Source organism: Seriola lalandi, unplaced genomic scaffold (assembly GCF_002814215.2).
Source record: "Seriola lalandi dorsalis isolate HSWRI2012SDOR001 ecotype SW California unplaced genomic scaffold, Sedor1 jcf7180002054048, whole genome shotgun sequence".
NCBI classification, from domain to species: Eukaryota; Metazoa; Chordata; class Actinopteri; order Carangiformes; family Carangidae; genus Seriola; species Seriola lalandi.
In genome coordinates this window covers 705,695-727,150 of record NW_019524601.1, presented here as the reverse complement: position 1 = coordinate 727,150, position 21,456 = coordinate 705,695, and the positions used below count along the sequence as shown (strand labels likewise).

The window sequence follows — 21,456 nt, the reverse complement described above, 5'->3', positions numbered from 1 at the left end:
AATGCAATTTGTTAATTCTTTAGTTATATTATCTATTACAATGATCAATGCATAAAGAAATGAAGATGTAGCAAATGTGCAAGTGAGCAAGAAAAGGACTGAGAAGGAAAGTTACAAGTCATTAGAACCTGAAATATATCATACTGCTCCTAAAATAGAAAAGTAGTATTTCTACTGTTATTTCAAAGAGCAGACTAAACTATATTTTCTGAATTTGACATGGTTCTGATGATGAAACCATTTGACATAATGAAAAATAAACCTGCATGCCAAATGAAGGGAACCAAACAAATAATGTCTGTTTATTTATGGTTTGTTGTTTCTTGAATTTTAAGAAGCCGCGATCCTTTTCTCCCTCCCACCATCCCTTCCCCGTATCCTGCCTTCTCATTCGCTGTCTCCACTCCTCCTGGCCTCGCCTGTGTTCTTCATCCACCCGGTCCAGGCCTATCTCCCCAACCTGCTGATGCAAGGACTTTTCCCCACTAATAAGACCGGATTCTCACAGATAGAAATGATAATGACCTCCCTTAAGATGCATTCACTCACTCACTCACTCACTCACTCACCCACACAACGAACACACACACACCTTGCACAAACACATACATGTACACACTGGCACTCCCTCTATCGCTCTCTCTGACACACTCAAATACGCAAAGATGCACATACACACACCTTACAACATCCTGCCAGAGAATCCATTTCAATATTCATCCTTCCTGTCAAACTTTTTTTTTTTGGCAAGATATCCAGCTTTAGGTTTGAATTTTTAACAAGTACTATTAACAGTTCTGCTTGTCACTGCAGGTAGTTACATGCATGTGCACAGCCTGTACATGCACACAGAGTGGGATCCAGAAGTCTGAGACCACTTTCCTTGAATCGGAATAATGGGATAATGGGACAATCACTCTTTTTTAATGTTATGCTTCGCTATGACATATAAACGCACAATCTTCACACCACTCTATTACACATATTCTCACACACAATGACTGCACTGTGTATCTCTGTTTTCTAGATCTGTGCTGAATGCACAGAAAACTACTGCATTGGCTGCTTTGCTAGATTTCACCAGAAGGGGGCACTGAAGCTCCACAGAATGATCGCCATTCAGGTGAGCATGGTCCCATGTGCATCAAGTCTATCTCCTCTCCTCTCTGTCTGTGTCGCTCTGTCTGTTTCTCTCTGTCTGTCTTTCTCTTTCACAGATACTTTCAGTAATATCTCTTCTGATCCCATTCTGCTTCACTCATTCTTTCTTTTGCATTCCTTGCATCCCTGACTACAGTATCTACTTATCTCAACCTTTCGTCTTCTTCTCTGCTTCTACACCCCATCTCACTTAGCATACACACACACACTCACACTTACACTCTCTCTCTCTCACACACACACACACACACACACACACGCACACACACACACACACACACACACACAGGAGGAAATACTGCACTGTACATGCCTGTGTGTGTCTGTATGTTTTGGTGTGTCGTGCTACCTGATAACAAAATGGATGTCTGTCATTAGCAAATACCTTGCTCACAAAAGATCACACACACACACACACGCATACTAAGACCCAATCACATACTAAGACCCAATCATACACTCACATTGAGACAGAGAACAGGCCTCAGGCAGCAGTCAACCCAAGACCAGCAACAGCAGTCTTCAGTCAAAGATAAGACAGAGAGACAAGACAGTAGGTCAATGGAAGAGAGTTTAATTAAGCTAGCACGCTTGTGTTGGATCCACAAAATGGAAAAAAATATTACATCTGTAGTACAAAATAGTACATCTGCCTTGAATATATCTAGTAACTTGACTGTTGATGACATTGATAACAGATCTGCAGACACAAACCTACACAAAAGCAAACTCTGTGTTTACTTGTGTACATGAACACACACAGATCAGAAAATGCACACTGCACTAGGAATAGAATACTGGACACAAGCAGCTGTAACCTCACATACACACACTAAGATAGAGAGACACACACGCATGCATGCACCTACCTACACACTCAAACAATGGGTTGTATTTATGAAGAAATGGCCTATTAAGCCAAATTTGTATGGAAAGCATTTTATCAGGGGAAACTCATTTATCCAAACCTACAGCATATCAAATACTCTATATGAGATGGAATATGCTGTGTTGTCAAAAAAACAATTTGAGTATATGAATATAAAAAATTACCTCATTTATAAATTAAATTAAAATCAAATCAGATTTAAACTTGACAGTGCACATATTGCACATTTTTTCTATTACTCAGTTTTCACAGCAAAGTCAGTACAGATGGGATTTTTTTTAGCAACTATGTTCTGTTGTGTATTTGACATCAAAAGCACCAATTTACATCTTAAAGGGAAATTCTGGTATATTTCAATGTGGTATATTTTCTGTAAAAGTGGCCATTGTTGTAGAGATTTAGGGAAACAAGGACTCAACAACATAATGGAGTAATCCATTACTGTCCTTTTTTTCAATAGGCCACTGTAGCACAACCGATATATAACTGCGATGACCCATGACATGATCCTTCTTGGTCTGTCATTAATCTCCACAATCAAACAAGCTAAACTGATTGACTGTGGTCATGCAGCTGACTAGGGAAAAAACACCCTTTTCTTTAAAAGTCTGGCCATGTTCAGCTATGGTGCTTTAGTAGCTCATGTGAAATGTAAGAGTCCCTTGCGGCCTAGAGTTATTTTTCCACTCCTTTGATTTTATTCTTACTTTGTTCTTACTATGTTCGATAGGCATGTTTTCATTTTCTTTAACAGCGTTTCCTCATGGCTACTGACTTGTGTTCATGCGTGTGTGTGTGTGTGTGTTTTATATTGTTACTCCATGCATGGTACTCTTGGCTTATGTGCATCTTCTGTTTTCTGCTAGCTGTACAGTTTTTTCCTCCCAGGATGTGTGTAATTTCGCCAGCTTATTTCCATGTTATTGTTTTCTTGGGTGCTATTATTGTCATCTTGAAGTACTCACAAAGAGATTGACTATGCTATGATGTGCGCTTTGTGAGTGTGCATGGATATAGTTGTGTTGAATATACATTGTGTGATTTACCTGTCAAAACTTTCTTTGTATATTTCGGTGTGCATTCCTGTATGAGTGTTTATGTGCCCATACATTTGTTTGTGTAGCTTCAGAAGCCGTTTTGTGTGTTTATGAATGGAACAGCACAGTATAAGCAAGCCCCGATGCAGTGTAGCTCAGATTATGTAGACAGCTCCGTGTGCAGTGTTTATGTCCATGAGCTACCTGACTTCTGACTGGGTCAACACACTCGTATGTACTGTGTAGCCACAATGGTAGAACAAAGCTATACACACTGACAGAGAGAGTACACACATTGAAACAGCTCTCTTAAAATAGAGAACACCACTTTTTCTGTATACCTCTGTGGTGTTCATCTATTTTTTTCTCCTCATTGCAGTACCCAATGATGCATGGGTGGAAGTTCACTCACAGTTTCAAACACACATGCATACTCTTATTCAATCACACACACAAAACTGTTTATTTTGGCATGACAGAAAGACTGGGGATTATACACATGCAGCTGACGCAGGCATCTCTCTCTCTCTCCTCTGCTAATCCTGTTTCATTTGCCTTGGAAAGAATGGTGGGGGGGTAGACAGAGAATGAAAGATGGAAAGACAAAAAAAGAATATTAATTTCATCAGTACGCTGTGTTGGGGCTTTCATCAGTGCCTCATCAGCTCATGTGTCCAGCCTCACACACATACACACAAATTTAGTTTGGGTGTGGTAGGCTGTATCAAAACAATTCTCTTAAAATTGACATTAGCATACTTAATTGAACAAATGTGAATGTCCTAAAGTCTCCCCACCCATCTCTTTCTCTCTCTCTGTCTCTCATCCCACTCTCTCTCTCTCTCTCTCTCTCTCTCTCTCACACACACACAAACTCACACACACATAAATCGCTGTACCTAAGAAAAGCTATTGGATGGCATTATACAAACCATTTTTACACAGTATCTCTTAATTGTGTACTTATTTTTAGTACTTGAAACCACACAAGCTCTGACATAGTTAAATAATAGACAGAGGGTTGTGACTGCAAGCATTTACTTTGTATTGCTGTGACACAAAGCCTGATCACATGAGAAGCAAAAAGCCTGTCCTACATCACTTACACGCTGTGAAGTCCCAAGGGGAAATTTTATTTTCTCTTTCCACTAAAAAAAGGCCAGTCAGAGGTGTTGGTTCAACTGCTGAGCAGCATCCCAGAGCTGGTTAGATTTGATTGATACTAATATGTGGTGGCTTGAACACTAGATTTTCCAAAAGAGACAGTCTTTTTGTGCATAGTTCAGAGCTGATGCACATGCAGGCAGTGGGGATTTCTTTGCCCACTAGCATGATTGTGGTAGCCCTGGATGTGTGATGCTGCTCTGTATGTCCAATCTGTAGTAAAATGAATCCAAACACTCAGTTGCTTGTGCTCACAACATCAGATCAAATTATGTTGGCCTACTGTGTCAAAACTATTGAAGCCAAACTGCTCTCAGTTTAGCTAACATCACAACAACAGAGCAAACAGCACCTCAGTCAGTGCTTTTCTAGTAGGTCTTCATGAAGGAACTGTAGGCCTACCAAATAATGTTCTCAGAATAAATGTGAACCCCTGCTGCTGCTTCTACCAATGGACCTGAACTAGTGGTCAAATGTGCAAGTCTGGAACAGTGACCCTTCACTTAGCCAAATGCTACTGGCTAACTTGCAGCATGCAGTGCAGTCCCTCCCATGTGGCTGACTGTTTATGTCTCGACTTTGTCACAGTCTTAGCATACTGCTTCCCACGAGAGCTACCCCAACAGGTCAATACTGTCACTTATACCCCTATTTGATCACACAAATTTTTCTGTTTCTACTATTAGTCCTAAACCTCCCACTATCACACAAAGGGACATTCCAGTGAGAATCACTGACAGATATACTGTAGGTCCTGCAGCAAAACAAAAACAAAAAATTTAATTAAACACTGTGCACAGCAGCATAAGCCACAGACACTGCAAATGGCAATTTTGAATATTAAGTCCCTGTGAAACAAAACTTTCCTGGTGAATGACCCTACTGTAGAGCACCACCTTCATTGTACCTTTTTATTCAAAACTTGCTGAGCTCTGATGACCTTGTTTTGCTCCGAAAAACTAAAAAAAAGCTGTTTTAAACTTGAAACTACCGTTGAAAAAGGAAACTGTTAACAAACTTAAAAGAAACTGTTGAAAAGCCAAGCATAGATCGAGGAAAAGCAAAATCCAGATTCCCTATAATATTCTATGTGACCACCTCTCAGAGTATAATTTGGTGCTGAGAAATGCAAGACAGGCTTAATTCTCTGAACTAAATAAGAACCAAAACAATCCTAGGGTCCTTTTACAACCGTTGACAGCCTGATAAATCCAACTTCTACATGCCCAAGTGATTTTTTTTTTTTTTTTCAAATACTAAGTGCAGCGAATTTTCAGCCTACTTCAGAGATAAGATAACAACAATTAGAATTAATATTAATCAGGCAAGGTCGTATAATATTGTAGATAGCACTAAGAACTTTCAATATACTTTGCCCTCTTTTACACTGGTGGATACAGAGGTGATTAGTAAAGTGGTCTCTGAGTTAAAACCCTCTACGTGCTTGCTTGACTCCAAACCTGCCTTGTTTTTTAAAACAGTTTTTAACAGTCTTTCAGAGGAATTGAGTATTGCTAACCACACCTTGTTCATAGGCACTTTCCCTTATGCTTTAAAAACTGCCATGGTAACCACTTCTCAAAAAAAGTCATTTAGATTCCTCAGTTTCCAGTAACTACCAACCCATATCAAACCTCCCTTTCTTTGGTAATATTTTAGAAAGAGTAGTTTTTGTACAGGTAAATTTTTTATAAAAAAAAAAAAAAAAAATCTTCTCATTTAGGTTTCAGAGCCCACAACAGCACAGAAACTGCATTGGTTAAAGTGATGAACAATATAAGAATGAATATTGACTCAAATACGCTTTCAGTCCTAATTCTCCTGGATCTAGTGCTGCCTTTGATACCATCAACCATGAAACTACTGCTCAGACTTGTAAACTGGATTGGTTTCTCAGGAATGGTTGTAAGATGGTTTGGATCATATCTGACTGGCCGGTCCTACAATTCTTTCTGTATGCCCTCATGATTTTAGCCCCATTCATAGTTTAGTGCAATGTTTGACATAATATATGACATAATATGACATAAATCTATGCATGTCACACAAATTCCTTAAGCTAAATTAAGACAAGAAAGAGATATTATTTGGGTAAAAGCCCTTAGAGACCAAGGGTCTGTGCACCTTCAGTCATTAGCCTATCAGTTTTAGTGTTGATTTTAAGATTTTCTTACTTGTTTTTAAATCAATGAATGGCCTGGCACCAGCCTATCTTTCTGACATATCTTTTAGATACTGTACCTAGCATATCCCTCAGGTCCTTTGCAGTTGGCCTCCTAGTTTCTTAAGGAATTGAACAAAAACACATTAGGAGTCAGCTTTTAGCCACTGTGGCCCTAATCTCTGAAACTGTCTGGGTGAGGATCTGAGGGATTCCACCTCTGTGGGCATTTTTAAAATAAACCTGAAGACATATCTTTTTAGGCTGGCTTTTATTTAAGGTGCTCCATCATTTGTTGCTCTTTGTTTTAAGTCTTCGTTGGTTTTCATATTTTTTATCCTTTGTGTTTTTTTTGTTGTCTATTTCTTGTTTTTACCTCTTTGTCTGTGTTGTTTTAATCTTGCTCTGTGAAGCACTTTGGGCAGCATTTTTGTATGAAAGTTGCAATATAAATAAAATTGAGTTGTTGAGTTATCTTGTCAAAAAAAAAAGGATAAACCCAAAGCACTGATTTAACACAGACCTATTAAGATTGGGAATGGCACATTTTTCAGCACTTGTAAACATGTGTCTGATTTGAAAACTTTGTCCTGAAAGACATTCACTGGGTTGCGATTAGCTGTTCACATGAAAAGTGACAGTTTTTTTTTTTTTTGATCAAGGTATTTTTATTCAGTTTTACAAATTATAGTTTACAATTTAAGTGACAGTTTTTTAAAGAACAAAAAAGAGAAGTTCAAAGCTTTGCCTACCCATACGCCCCCACACACCTGGCCATTGCATGAAGTTGGCATGATTAATGGACTGAGAGTTTGGGAAAATTACAAACATGTGTTGGACCCAGGCCTTTCAGAGAGAGGGTTTCAGATGCTGTTAAATGATCTGACAACAAGCTCTTAGTTTGAGGCATATTGAAGCCTTAAGTGTCCGTGTGCACCTGGAACAAGTCTCTGTCTTTGCCAGACTGGGCGTATACAGATTTATCTAACAATAATAGCAGTATTACCATGTGCCACTGTTCAAGTCCAGATGCAGAATCCATCACAGGCAAAAACAAATGTCTCCTGACCAAGAGACATTAAACATATGATGATACTTCTGTGCTGCAGAGGGAAATGTCTGGTGTTGCCAAAAGAAGTATTGTGATGATGTTAGAGTTCCCCTTTTAATGTGGTATATAGTGCATATTTGTTAGACAGGTGTTACACCCACGTAAAGAGTGTCATGAGTAAAAATTTAGATACTCAATACTCAATAGGTTCCTTGTGTCCTATCACATCTTGTCAGAGATTGTGAATCTCATTGAAGGCACTACAGAGTCAATTTCAGGAGCTAACAACCGAAAATTCCATATAACTCACAAATAGCTGCCATTAATCCAGGCCACACATTGCAAAAGATGGTTCCATGCTGCCTGGATGACAGTAAAGTTCCCCTCCGCAAAAAATAAATGAATAAATAAATAAATAAAGAAAGGAAAAATCTGTGTACTCATCGATGCACATTTATCAGGTGGTTTGTCATATCAGAAGTGAGCTAAGTTGACACTGTGACCAGCCAACTGTGAGCTTTGAAAGACAGGCTGTCATCATCCCAACGTGGTGTCCACTTCCCCAATGTGCAGTGGGGATGTGGACACGGAGTTTTTCAGCCCAGCTCTCTGTTATGTCAAGAGTTTTGTCAAAGCGCAATTGTGCAGAGACTTGCATCACATGCTGTAAGTGACAAAACTTTTTGAACTTTCATCACGTGTGGTTAGGACATGCAAGGCCTTACTTCCTATCCAGAGTGGTACCCCCAAGTTCAAATAAAAGATGTATGATAAAAATAAGACAAACATGTCAAATTGTCTGACCTATTCTTCTGTGTCTGGATCTAATACTAACCATGTCACAGGCCATAGCAGTGACTGAAGACATGCCTTGGGTCTGAGCAGTTTAACCACCTGGTCTTTCATAAACAAGATCACAGACCCACTTGATGGGCTTTTTAGGTTTCACCTCAGTAAAACAGTATTTAAGGAAAGCAAGCCTTTTATCTTTCCCACCGACACAGCTTTTGTTGGTGCCTAAACGCTGTAAGCCAGTTCCCCACTGTTACTTATGTCGCCCACTGACAAAGATGCTGATAGGCTTTGTTTGCCATAGGATTTATATTTTGTCAGCTGCCCACCACCTTTTCTGCATGGCAACATGTCAATATGGAGCAAAACTGCAGCTCAGACTCCCAATGAATAATATATAATGACCACAGTTGTCCTCTGTGCTTGGATGTCTGTGAAAGAAATTGCTTATTAAAAAATGACAACATAGTGAGTGAGAAATAGATAGCAGTTCACCAGGAGAAGAAACCGCACACATGTGAAAGAGAAACAATCCTTTTTATCGAACTTTTGCAAAAGCCTTATTGTCTGTTATAGTCGGTGAGTGGCAGCAAAGGTGACGAGAATTGAAAACCAGCAACAAAATGCATCATAAAATGACCAAATTTATAACGTAGCTTTGTAGCCTAGTCTGAACTGTGCATTTGACTTTCTCAAGCTCTCATTGTCTTCCACATTTCTATGACTCCATGTTTGTTTTTGTGTTTCTGTTGCACACCTTCAAGCAAAGAATAAAGGTCAACAGATGGGTTAACCTCAGCAGCCTTTGTGGTCAGTGATGATTCATGGAACAGAATAATGAATTCAGCCTGTGGTGAAGAGAAACTCAGTCAGCACTCAAGCAGTGTGCTTCCCATTTTCTCTTGTCCATAATTAAGGAGATATTACTGATCACACTATGTAAATGAACTGGGTGATGTGTTGTTGGGTGGAGATGGCCAATAGATCTGCATTGCTTCTTTGAATGTCTTGACATGACGTATAGTGTCAGTGTTGTCATTTGATGTACATTGCCAGTGTGGTTCTGCACTGGCTGTTTGGGTTTTTTCCAAAAGCAGACACAGACAGCAAGGGGGTAGGAAAAAGAAAAGTGGGTTTACTGTGGGATAAAGGGGAATGGTTATGGTGGTGGAAATGGGAGACAGGCTGAGGCAGAGGCCAGGCAGATGAGTGAGGAAGACTGGCAAGCCGAGGTGGTGTGGGTGGATGAGGAAACTCAACGGGGAAGAGCGCATAGGAAACACAGGAGAACACAGTAACAGGCATGAGGAAACACAGAAAATAACTCAAGTTCACTAGATACAGGAGCAGACCAATAGAGTGGCTACCACAGAAGTTGGTGGAACTATCTGGCATTTAGCAGTTGGCGGTGAGTGACAAGCCGGGGTTCTTGTACGACTGGGTTTTGATGAGCTGATTGAAGACAGGAAGTGGGGGTAAAGCAGGAGAGGGAGAGTCACACCCATGACACACACATGCTCACACAGACACAGAACAGGGAGGCGGATAAAGGGAAAACAGGGAAACACAATTAAGGGAAAACTGGAGACACGGCCGGGGCTGTGACACTGGCTCTTTGTGGTTTCATTTACATAAAATAAAGGTGCATACATTAACTCTACAAAATGGTGTTTGTCATTGTGATTTTCAAGGTTATGCCAGTGATGTAGGGATAAGCACTTAAAATGATTAGGTTGTACCCTCTAAATGGGGATCATGGCAGCTGTCTACAGTGGCCTCATTTCATTACCTTCATGTCATCAGTGTACATCAAGTAGAACTTTCTTGGTTAGATTCTTACTACCTTAATTTGTGGAAAAGTCGTGACTGAGGAATCTTTTGTAAACTGTTTGACAGTGCTGACGCTTTGTTGTTGTTGATCACAGATATAGGCAACAAAGAGTCTACACTCTTGTGGCTTTATTTTTCTCTGACAGAGTGCACAGCTTTGCCTTTCCAAAATTTAAACATAGCTGATTTTTACTGCTAGATGGACAGAATAGGCTCTTGAAAAGTAAACATTCAACAGGGGATTGAGCAATTCAGTATGGGCCTGATGTGTATGGTGAAACATTCCTGAGGAATTTAAATCATCTGTATAATCCCTCATCTTTTCAATTTAAAACTGAAAATATTTTTATAAGATTGCTTCATGGAGCAATTTCTAGCCTTTGCATTTACTAATTTCTTATTTTATGCAGTATTGCCTCTTGCCTTTATGCAATTTATCATGCAGTATTATCTCTTGCTTTTATACACTGTATGCAAATCATTTTGTTTTTTCTCATTTGCTCCTGATTCAGTTAATTTCCCTGCTCTTTTGTGTGTTTTGTATAAAATGTTTCATATCTCTCTCACAAAATGCCAGCTGCAATGCTGATCTAATCTCATATCATATGGACTTCTTTTACAGACAGACTTACAGACCCATGTGAGCACTCGAGATGTAGTCAGTTACTCTCCCAGTACCTTTACGAGTGTTAATTCCAGTCCCAATTCCAAACCCAATCCCAGTCATACCTCCACATCTGGTGCAAGTACCAGACGAGGAGATCAGAGCCCAGAAAAAGGAACAGAGGTTTTGGCAAAACCCATGCAACTGCACCCTGATACCTGCCAGGTAAGTGGCAACCTCTACTGTTATACTTGCTTCAGTTACTACTTAATCACACACACTACTACATGTATAAATGATCAAGGGCTGAGTTAATGATGAAAAGATATAACTGTGAGGAAACACTCTGACTCAGTTAATCTAATACACATAGTCCATCTATTAAAACACATAAGAACGGTCAACATGTACAGTATACACTCCTAACTACACATTCCACACACTGTAGGAACCACTTTGACAAAAAAGGCGCATTGTATTGAGTTTGTAGGGAAACAAAAGAAGAAAGTGAAATGTTGAAATAACAGTTAAAAGTAAGATGAGTTATGATTTTTAATGCAGATTTATGAAAGTGACACTACTTTCTAATTATATGGCCTTTCATTTGACTCTGACTGGTCAAAGCTTGTGACAAGTGAAGTTTGTCTAAGTATTTGCTCTGGACAAGAACATCAGGTCAAAGCTTTAATGTAAAAGGCACCACACAGCACATAAGTCAAGGATACAGTAATGCAGTACTTTTTTCTTCACATTTGCCTCAAGGTTATTTAAACCAAAACTTTAATCTTCCAAGTCTGCTGTTTGTGGTTGTATTAAGTTCAAATGACTGTTTTTTATTAGCAAGCAGGGCACAATCTTTAATTGTGAATATTAATTTATAGCTACGTGCTGCGTAGCTTATTACCTTTTTATAAATTTTTCAAAACTTTTAAGAGAATCCATAAAAAAGTGCTTAATTCTTATCAACAATTATACCAACAGTTCTTTAGTAAAAATATGTCTAATTTTTTCAAATGACTATTGACCCTTTTGGAATGAAATTTCTCTCCATTTACAGTTCACTTGCTGTGACAATACGGCAGAAACATGTCAAACAAGCCTGTACACCATGTGAGTTTTATCTCTGCTCCCTGTGAGTCAGTTGAAGAGACTTCAAACAAACCCTAATTGATGCTATATCCACAGGCTGTATCTACAGTTAGGCGTGTGAACTGCGTGTACCTTTGGACTAAAAAATGCCCCCCAACAGTCCAGGTCTGGCAAAAACAGTTAGACTGACATTTCCAACTTTTTACACCACAGAGCTCAGTTGACCTTATCCACACAGCAGTCGTTTCAAACGGCTTGGGTCAGAAGGTACTGAGAAGATTGGTATACCGTATATATATCAGACTTAAGATAGAGATCTATCAAAATTCCACTATCTTTTTTGTATGTATAAATGGGCATACAGTTAGGTGTTATATATGGTTGTATTTGAGGTGAGAAAATTAAACCTACTGTCCATTAACTTTTCAGTTCTGTAATAAATCATATTTAGAATGTTTTACTTCTGATCCATATTATTTGAAAAATATCTTTACATTTATTAATCAAGCTACTATTTTGGAGGTCTACATTTAGGCAATTTCCCCATCCCTTTGTAAGGATGTATCGACAAGTATAGCCAAGGTCACAGTAAAACTTGCATGAGTGCAAACTTTAGAAATGTTTCTCCTTGTCCTTGCATGCAGAATTGACAGACAATAGTGTGCCTGTAGTATTGAAAACTTCAACATTCAATGAATGAACACATCATTTAAAAACGAAAATATGGTAATGCAAAGGTAAAGTACACAAGCATACAGATTAGATTTGTCTGTGTTAGTATATTAGAAAATAAGATTATTGTGGCCAGTACTCAATTTACGGTAACCTTCAGTAAATACATATATAGATAGTTGGCAAGCTTCTTTGCCTTACGTCATATTTTCTCCATTACTATATATCTAAAATCATGAAATATTCTTTTTGTTGCAGGTGTTGGTTGTGAATCATGGAGAGGAGAAAAAATTGGAAATTATTGAAGAAGGACTGAATAGAGAGGATGAAAAGGGATTTCCCACTTCTCTTCTTAGAGGAGAATACAATGAGGAGGAGTCGGCCAGATCTTTTCAGGAGGCTCTCAGACAGTGGAGAGGAGAGACGAGCGATGGAGCCGGAGATCCCATTCGTGAGGATGCAATGTGGATACCTGTCCGACCAGGTGAACTGCACAGACATGGTTGCAGGCATGCAAGACATACACGTACACACAGGATAAAGGTGGGTGTAGGGGTGAGTTAACCAACCACCATAACCAGGTAACTAAGACCAGGATGACCTCCTGACTAGAAAGGGTAGGGTTATGTTTAATCACATTCTTGGCAATCATCCGCAGTGGATTAAATGTAACCAGTATTTGGATGAGTATAATGTGGATATAAGACCCATATTTTATTTCCATATTACGCTTTGTCATTATTTTCTGCTACCATCCTCTCATCTTATCTTCAGCTCTATTCTGCCTCTATTGATTATGGATGTGGTACTATATTCTCTTGTACCACATCCATAGAGTGTTGTAGATGGTCCAAGTGGTGCCAAGTGTAATACTCTATGTAGTGGAGTATATACTGTAACTAGCTGTGGCTATCAAATTAATGAAAAATGAGACTACAGTGTCTCCCTCACAAAATGCATGTATTTGCTGTATCCACACAGTGCTTGAGTAAACGTTCTTTGCCCATTACATCCTTCTCTTCTTAGCATCTCTCCTCCTTCTGTCCCATTTTCACCTACTCCTCAGCTTTCCAGCTCCCCCTCTCCCTGTCCACGTGCTGATCTGTTAAGGCCTTATAGAAAGTGCTTACCACTGCAGGAGGGTAATCCATGGCTGTTGCATATTGAGATAATGAGAGGAGTGTTAGGAGTGGCCCTACTCCACACCACAGCACTAATCGCCTCAGCTGTGTGTATGCGTATATGTACAAGCTCCACTGCGTCAGGCAATTTTAATGCCTTTTTACACACACTGTGTTTCTACATGCGCGCATGCGCCACAGTGTTTGTGTCTCCAGGTTTATGTGGGTGTGTATTATTAGCACTATTATTCTAGGTTCTGTGTGCATGTGTCTAGGTGTTTGTGTTTTTTATTAGGCCTCCTATTTTCTCTGCTTTACTGCTTGGACAGACTCTGTTCCTCTCTCCCTTTGCTCTGCTCTGCAAATTGCTGCTAGCCCCTCCAGCCCTAATTATTTCTGTCAGGCCAAAGGCACCCAGGCCCAATTTAAAGCTGCCACTGTGGACTGCCAAAGTGTCTGCAGTACAATCCTAACATTTCTCTTTCTTACCTCTATCTTTCCTTTTCTCTCATGCACTCACTATGTTCTTTTTGTATTGTGTACATCTTTTTCTTATTCCCAGGGGGCTTTCTCCTGTCTGTTTGTGTTTTGACACTCTTGGCGTAGTGACAAGGTGTTTTCTCACTTCTTGAGGGGAGGTGTTTTGAGGAAGGTGTTGAAAAGCTGGTGGATGATGTTTTCTGCTTCCCTCTGTACCTTTGCCTGACTCTTTCTTTCCTTTTGGCTATGTTTTCCTTCTCTTACTTTACTTTACTTTTGTGCGATCTCCCCCTCCTCATATTTCTCCAGTATCAGTGTCAGCTATGGCGACCCAGGCTGACCTCCCTCCAGACAGAGAAGCTGAAGGAGGAGGATGCAGAGGGGGACAAAGGGGGGTACCTGTCAGGGTGGAGTTCACAGAAAACAGCCTTACCTACACGGACAGATTGCTTCTCAAGAAGCACCGCAGGTACACAGACAGAAAGACAACAATGTGCATAGACCACACATATTCTTAAGCATGTAGAGGCTTCTGTCATGGGGGAGAGGCAATAGAAAGCCCATGAGAATATGTGCCTCATGGCTGCATTTTTGTACGACAAAAATCTCCAGCAACTTAGGTCAGAAAAGATTATTTATATGTAGAACGCAAATCAGCAGGAATTAGTACAAAACCAGAGAATTTTACTGCCAAATGTGGTTTCATTGTTGAGGAACTTAGTGATTTTTCCCACATAAATGTGAATTGGGAATGCTACTCTCTTTGTTATTCTTATATTAAGAACTAAAATACCACACATACACTATGTTGCTGTATAGTTTTGGTTGGACTTGACAATTTGTTGCCATTGTGAAACTGTTTAGAAAAAAAACCTCCATCTCTTTCCATCTCTATCTCCATAGAGTCAATAGAGACATACTCTAGCTTTTCACTGATTGTTAAGTATATATTAAATATAAATATATTTAGTGCAGTAACATGACACTATCTTAGCTTTTGTACTTCTTAAAAAAACAAAAATACAGACAAAACCATTGTGATTTAATTTCAACTGTTCTGTCACATTGTTTAACTTTTTTTTTTCATTTTTTCCTACATTTTTTTAGACACTGCAACACTGTGTGATTCACCACATTTTTATAATCATGTTCAAATGTGCCCATGAACATCAGCATTATAGTATAGCTGCTAACGCTTTAACACTCGCTTAGTCGCTTAGTGACAACTTGTTGAGGTCACTACTTGTACTACTGGGAACACAAATATATAATTGCATGCAAACAGTTTTCACCTCAATCTTGCCCTCCCTCTTCACCCATCTTCTCTTGCTACTTCAATTGCTGGAAACATGAATACATTCATATGTACACACAGTTTTCATATCACACACACTTTCTGTTGCCACCACACTTGCCTTCCCTGCCTCTCTGTAGTCAGCCTACATAACCCACCAGTGTACAAAGCAGTTTCTCAGCACTTATTGTGCAGTAGACTGCCTGAGGGCCTGGCTTCAGCAGGTCCCATTATTACAGCCCTTTATTTAAGCAGCTCCTTTTGGGCTGAGTAGCCCACTGGAGAGCAGGCCAGAGGAGAGGAGAGCAGAGTGCAGTTTTGGGCCTGCTGACTGGCTGAGCTGGAATGCTCTAAGTCCCCAGCTGTAGCAGCCTTTAACTGTGGAATAGACCAGAGAGCCAATCTAGAGTGCAATAAGCCTGCAGCGGTGATGGTGGCAGAGCTTAATGGAGAGACAGAGAGACTGGCTGGCTGGCAGAAAGAAATAGTGAGAGGTTGAATTTTAACAAGCTTCAATAATAATGGGAAAGAGAGTGATGGAAGGAGGGTGCCTGGATGAGGAAGGAGTTTTAAAGAATTTGCTAAAAGTGCTCAGCTATATATTACAGTCTCAAACTCTATCACCTTGTTAGATTTGTGGGTGGCCTGCAGGTTACAGAAAGCAAGCTTGTGACCAGGGGGGCATCAGTCAGGTTTCCTGACTTGGCTGAGCAGTGTGGGTGGGGTAAGTGAATGCTCCCCCTTCCATCAACTGCTCAACTGCCAGAGTCAAAATATCTGTGATCAAAGCACTGAACCCTGAAATAAAAGTTGGTGCAGGCATACAACTGAGATCTGAAGTGGCCCCTACCAGCTTCTGTAAGACCTGATCTGACTGCACCTGATCTGTACTGCCAAATTTAAACTCAAATCTGGCCTGATGAAACGTTATATTCTCTTATCAAAGGAAAAAGCACTTCAAACTGTAGGTCATCTACATGGTATATGCTTTATGCTTAGAAAGGACTTATCAAAGAAAAGATTGCCAGCATATTAGACTGACACACAATAAGCCACAGTTGTCTGCCTGCACAAAACAAAAAAGGCTCATAATGGCCATGGAGTCATTGTTGGCTTATTGAACACAACTCTAATGGGGTGATAATCTTGGCTCCATGACTGAAAAAAACGGACAAATAAGGGCAGAGCCACGAGGTTTTGAGCTTGAAAAAGAGAAAAGCCTCTAGAGGAGATTTCATGATTGAGCATACATAGATGCAAGGATGCCTCTAAACAACTCTATCAACAAAAATTGATTATCTGTCATCCCCATATATTTTTACATTGTTTCTCCAGATGTACTGTAGATCCCCACACTTATTTCTGGACTTTTCCTTTTTTCCTACTACAAACTGTCAGTTGTGTCCTGAAGTAAAGTCAGGTCTGACAGGTCTGAAGCATTTAATTTCACCTGTGCCACAGAGTTACTTAGGGCCAAAGTTTTAGCTTTGAGTACAGAAATAGAAGCTTGAGTAGCCAGAATAATGGTCAAAATATTACGTCTGACAGATGTAGTGGCTTCCATAAAGCACTTTTGGCACAAATGTCAGATTTGATTGAGCTCTGTCCCCGTGTAGGGCAAATAGAACAGCAATAATGGGCCTACTGTGGTCTCATTGTTGCAAAACCCTCTTGCTCTTCTTTTGCTTTGTTGCCGGGGGCATCAAACTGGAGTATTTCCATTAGTCTAAGAGATGTTTTAAAAAACTTAAACCTAAACGAAGCATTGTTTCAGAGGAAGAATGAAACTGCCTCGTTGAGAAAGGATGTCTCATACATCACATATTATAGCAGTGCATCACCTCACTTTCACTCAATACTACAACTTGAAAATTTGCATCTAAATGGCATCTAGGTAGTTATTCTGTATCTCACGTTTTGCCTTTTAGAGAGACTTGTAAATAATTTGTCACTGTATTGATTGCTGTAGGGAAACTCTCCTCTAGCTCTTCCTTACAGGGTGCAGGGTAGTGTGGTGCGCTTTCAAAATCCCTCCTCAAGGACCCTTCACCAGGGTTTATTTTTGCCTCTGTAGGTGATTAAAACAAATGATGAAGGTCTCTTTATCCTTTGCTCCATCTCGTACCTTTTTCAGAAATCTAAATAATTCAATATCATGTATATATTCTGTATTACGATTAATACAAACATGTAGTATCTCCTAAAGGACGTAAAAATGCAAGACCAGAGAAGATCAAAAGACCAACTTGCTTCTTACTTGCTGCTTCACTGTGCCCTGGCAAAAGCCTAAATGCAAACAGCCTAAGGCTAGTGAGGCTACTGCATGTAAAGTACTGTATGCACGGAGAAAAAGTGTTGGATGGATGAAGTGAAGGGATAAGAAAGGGGATTTGAGGGACAGAATTAAACATAACCCTCTGAGTATATTAAATAGACAGAGGCAATATAAACATTGCCAGGTTTGAGGATATGGACTAAGTAAGAGGAAAGGATATGAACTACAACTGACTTCCCTGAGTCACCCGTTACGGGCAGATGGGAGCTTCTTTTTGAAGTCTCTCACTGGCCTTGCACTTTGGCAAGATTAGACTGTGAACGAGGGAATAGAGGTGGGGGATTGGCAGTGTGAAGGACACAGGTTTGCTGTTTGGGTGGGGCTACAGTAGAATTAATCAGACAAGAAAGCGAAATCAGAAAATATTCATGTATGCATGCACCAGTCTGTCCATCCATCGATTCAGCCATCCTCCAGGATAAATGAGTAAAGAAAGGGAGCATATGACTGAAAGACAATTGTTACTTAGTGTATATTTTCTGGGGTCTGAGCTTGGGTCTGTGGGTTTATGTTTTATTCTTATTTTATTTAGTTTTCTATTGATTGATTTATATATGATTTTTTTATTTCCAGAACACCAATTGAAACGTATGATCCTGCGTTGGGCTATGGTCCAGATTTAAAACCACTACATAAAACAAACACTGAGGAGGACAGAAGTCTAACAGGTAATACACATGCATGCATGCAGCCACATACATTAACACCTTTTAATACCAAAATAGGATACTCACATACCTTGCCTTGCCTTGACAGTTACACCTACACCTTTCTGATGCACATATCCAAACTGGCTCTCAGACCAAATAAAAAAACAACTTAAGGACAGAGTAGTTTGACAGATTTCCTGCACTTGCACGCATATAGACACACACACACATATACAAACACACGATAGCAAAAGTAAAAAAAGTCTCCTTCTCAGTGGGTCTGACGTATCAGTGCCGGCCCATCCATCCATAGCGGTGTGATGGGTAATCACTGACTGTGATTGTGTGGGCAGAGGGCTGTTAGAGGCGGCTCATGCCTGACAGGTTGCACTCGGCCTGGGTAAGGAATGGGGCAGTGAGAGGGGGATGGGGGTTGGCCTGTAGTCTGGAGGCTCAGGGCATGGAGCTCATCAGTCAGGGCAGTGTCCTGGCTGTCTGGCCCCCAGCCAAGGCTGTCAGGAGATGGGTAGACCAGGGTTATCTCTCCCCTTCCAAACCTCTGGACCCTGGGACTGTCAACTGCCTCTCATCTCATCAATCAAGATTCATTCCAATCCCGACCTCGTTAGGATCTGCAAGTTCTTGCTTTCCCCTGTCCCCATAGCTGGCTATCTCAAATAGTTGTTTCTTTCAACATGTTCGAGGTCAAACTGGTTCTCTGGGCTCCCCGAAGCAATGTTTAATATGTGACAAGACAACCATACAAAATTGATACAGTAAATTGGAGTTTTAAATAATATTTTCAGAGTAACTGGAGTGTCCTTGTGGTTAAGGAACTAAGGTACATATTATAAATTAACATCTCTTGCAGCTCTCCACTGTCTGATCTAATAAATCAGAGATGCCGTAACAACAGTCTGAACACACTATTCTGCTAACAGTATTCCACTTGACACAGCTGGTGTCTCCTAAGTATTACAACTTTTATACATAGGCAGCTTTGGACTTTTATCACCTCTGGCTCTCTCTGCCCCAGCATCATTAATAATGCCTGCCATTCAAATATGGTTTGCACTTTTATAAATCCCATTCAAAACACACAAATCACTCTCTCCTCTCGAATTCTGGTTGATTCTTCAAACAAACCTTTGGCTGTCACTCTGACCTAGGACAAAAAGATTTGTTTTGAGGAAGGACTTCATTACACAACAGTGAACTTAAGGTGAATTCCTTGTTTGTTGCGAGTCACACAAAAACATAGACATGAATTCAAGAATAACCTCTTGACTCTTTATAGTGGCAGAAAGCTAGGGGATCAGACTGTTTTGATCAGACCTTGGTCTTTATGTAGCTGAAGGCTAAAAGTTCAATCAGAGTCATTTACTTCAGAGAATTAGGCCATTTGTTGCAAGTGGTTACATAGTTATATTTAGTGGGAAATTAACTTCTAATCAGGGACCCCCCCAAAGGAGGGTGTCTCAACCTTCTCTATCCCATGACCCAATTTTTTTGTTGCAAAATTCTCATTAACTCAAGATTAACCCAGAAACTTGACCCTTTGTTATGAGACTCTGAATATGATACAATTTTTGTCATATATTTTAAGCAAATGGAGGGAGGTATTAAAATATGTATGGGTTGTGGAATTTTTTCCCTGAAGCATGTGAGGATTTCTGGTAATATATAAAGTACACACACGCTATTTTGTCTGAACTGTTTTATGTAAACTGTGTTTTGCGTTGACTTAGACCTCTTATCATATGCTTGAGGGCAGTTTAGAGAGTCACACAAGTCATTGTTCCCTAACATCGCTGTAGTTTCTCAAACCATTCATAGCTTTAATCCAGCTCTTAAATATCTCTATCATTGTTTACTAAAACACAGTTATACACATCATGACTGCCATTTCTCCGCTTACAACTTGATAATTAATATTCCACTGTTTCACTGATATGCAGATGTGAGGAAGACAGCGGTGTCTTTGGGAAGTGTAGAGCTGTTCAGCAGCTGATAAACTATTCCTTCCACCTGCTCCAAACTTTTCTAACGCATGCCAACAGGTTGCAGAGTTCCTCCTCCTCTCCTGTCTTTGAATATGAAAGGGTGGGCGATGTGTGTGTCCATTAATTATAAAAACAGTTTTCTGGCATCATGTCGGGAGCACTCCTTTGTTTTAAACTCTCATTTTCCTGAGCTGTCAGGACCCATGTGGTGATGTGATAGGAGGATTGTTAGTAAGAGAGGAAGAGAGAGAGAGAGAGAGAGATAGGGAGGTGTCACAGACAGGTAACTTGCAGTGTTAAAGCAACGATAGAAAGATAGACTGAAAAAAATTGCCAATCAAGGAAAAGTCAACAGACAGTGTATTATTATTGGTATTGCCAGGAAGAAACTGAAGTACTGTAGATAATATTTTGAATATTCAATACTTGTTTGTATGCCTGCTCCCAAGGTAAGACTTTATAATCCCACACATGAATTGCTGCATAAATGCCCATATGCAGTGAACTCATCCTATATGAATTTCAAACAATCTGATATTTGATTGATATCAACACATAAAAATAGATCATCACATAAACATACTGGTGCTGTAAATTGCCACACGTATCTGCTGTCCTTTGAGCAGCAGGGTAGTGTCCTCAGCAGTGCGAGTGCTGTTCATCCCCTGCTGTGTTGGCAACAGCTTTCAACTGAAACAAGATAATAAATTAATACAGACCCAAGTGTGCAGCTTTCTATGACCCTGGCCTCTGATCCCTGGAGGAGGGGGAGGGGATAATTTTCCCCTGTTAGTTTAAGTATTCAGGTTCCCAGGGGAATGCCTTTTCTGTTACAGGCAGAGAAGTGGTAGAAGATACTGCAAACGATTTACTCAGCACAGCACTGAGTAAATGCAGTAAATATATCCAGCTGTAAAGGCAAAACTATGTGAGTCTTTGGAAATATATCAATCTCTATCAAACAGCAAAACTCAGTGGAAGAGTTTTTGCCAAAAGTGACATTACAGTTAGTTTCCAGAAGGTAATTAACTAAAGGTTATTTTGACTTGGGGCTTGGAGGTGGATGTGTGAGGTGAACAATACACAAAAATAAATTATAAAAGCAAATTTGATTTAATTTCTC

At 39.9% G+C, this 21,456-nt stretch overlaps 1 protein-coding gene across 1 annotated transcript in view; it reads left to right on the top strand.

Moving 5' to 3' along the window:
- zbbx (zinc finger, B-box domain containing) overlaps nucleotides 1-21,456 on the top strand; it is a 52,670-nt gene that overhangs the window by 14,132 nt on the left and 17,082 nt on the right. The window contains exons 6-10 of the mRNA XM_023402979.2: nucleotides 1,028-1,123; nucleotides 10,708-10,914; nucleotides 12,709-12,934; nucleotides 14,361-14,520; nucleotides 18,254-18,348. Coding sequence (XP_023258747.1) covers nucleotides 1,028-1,123; nucleotides 10,708-10,914; nucleotides 12,709-12,934; nucleotides 14,361-14,520; nucleotides 18,254-18,348 — 784 coding nt within the window. The remainder of the gene's footprint in view (nucleotides 1-1,027; nucleotides 1,124-10,707; nucleotides 10,915-12,708; nucleotides 12,935-14,360; nucleotides 14,521-18,253; nucleotides 18,349-21,456) is intronic.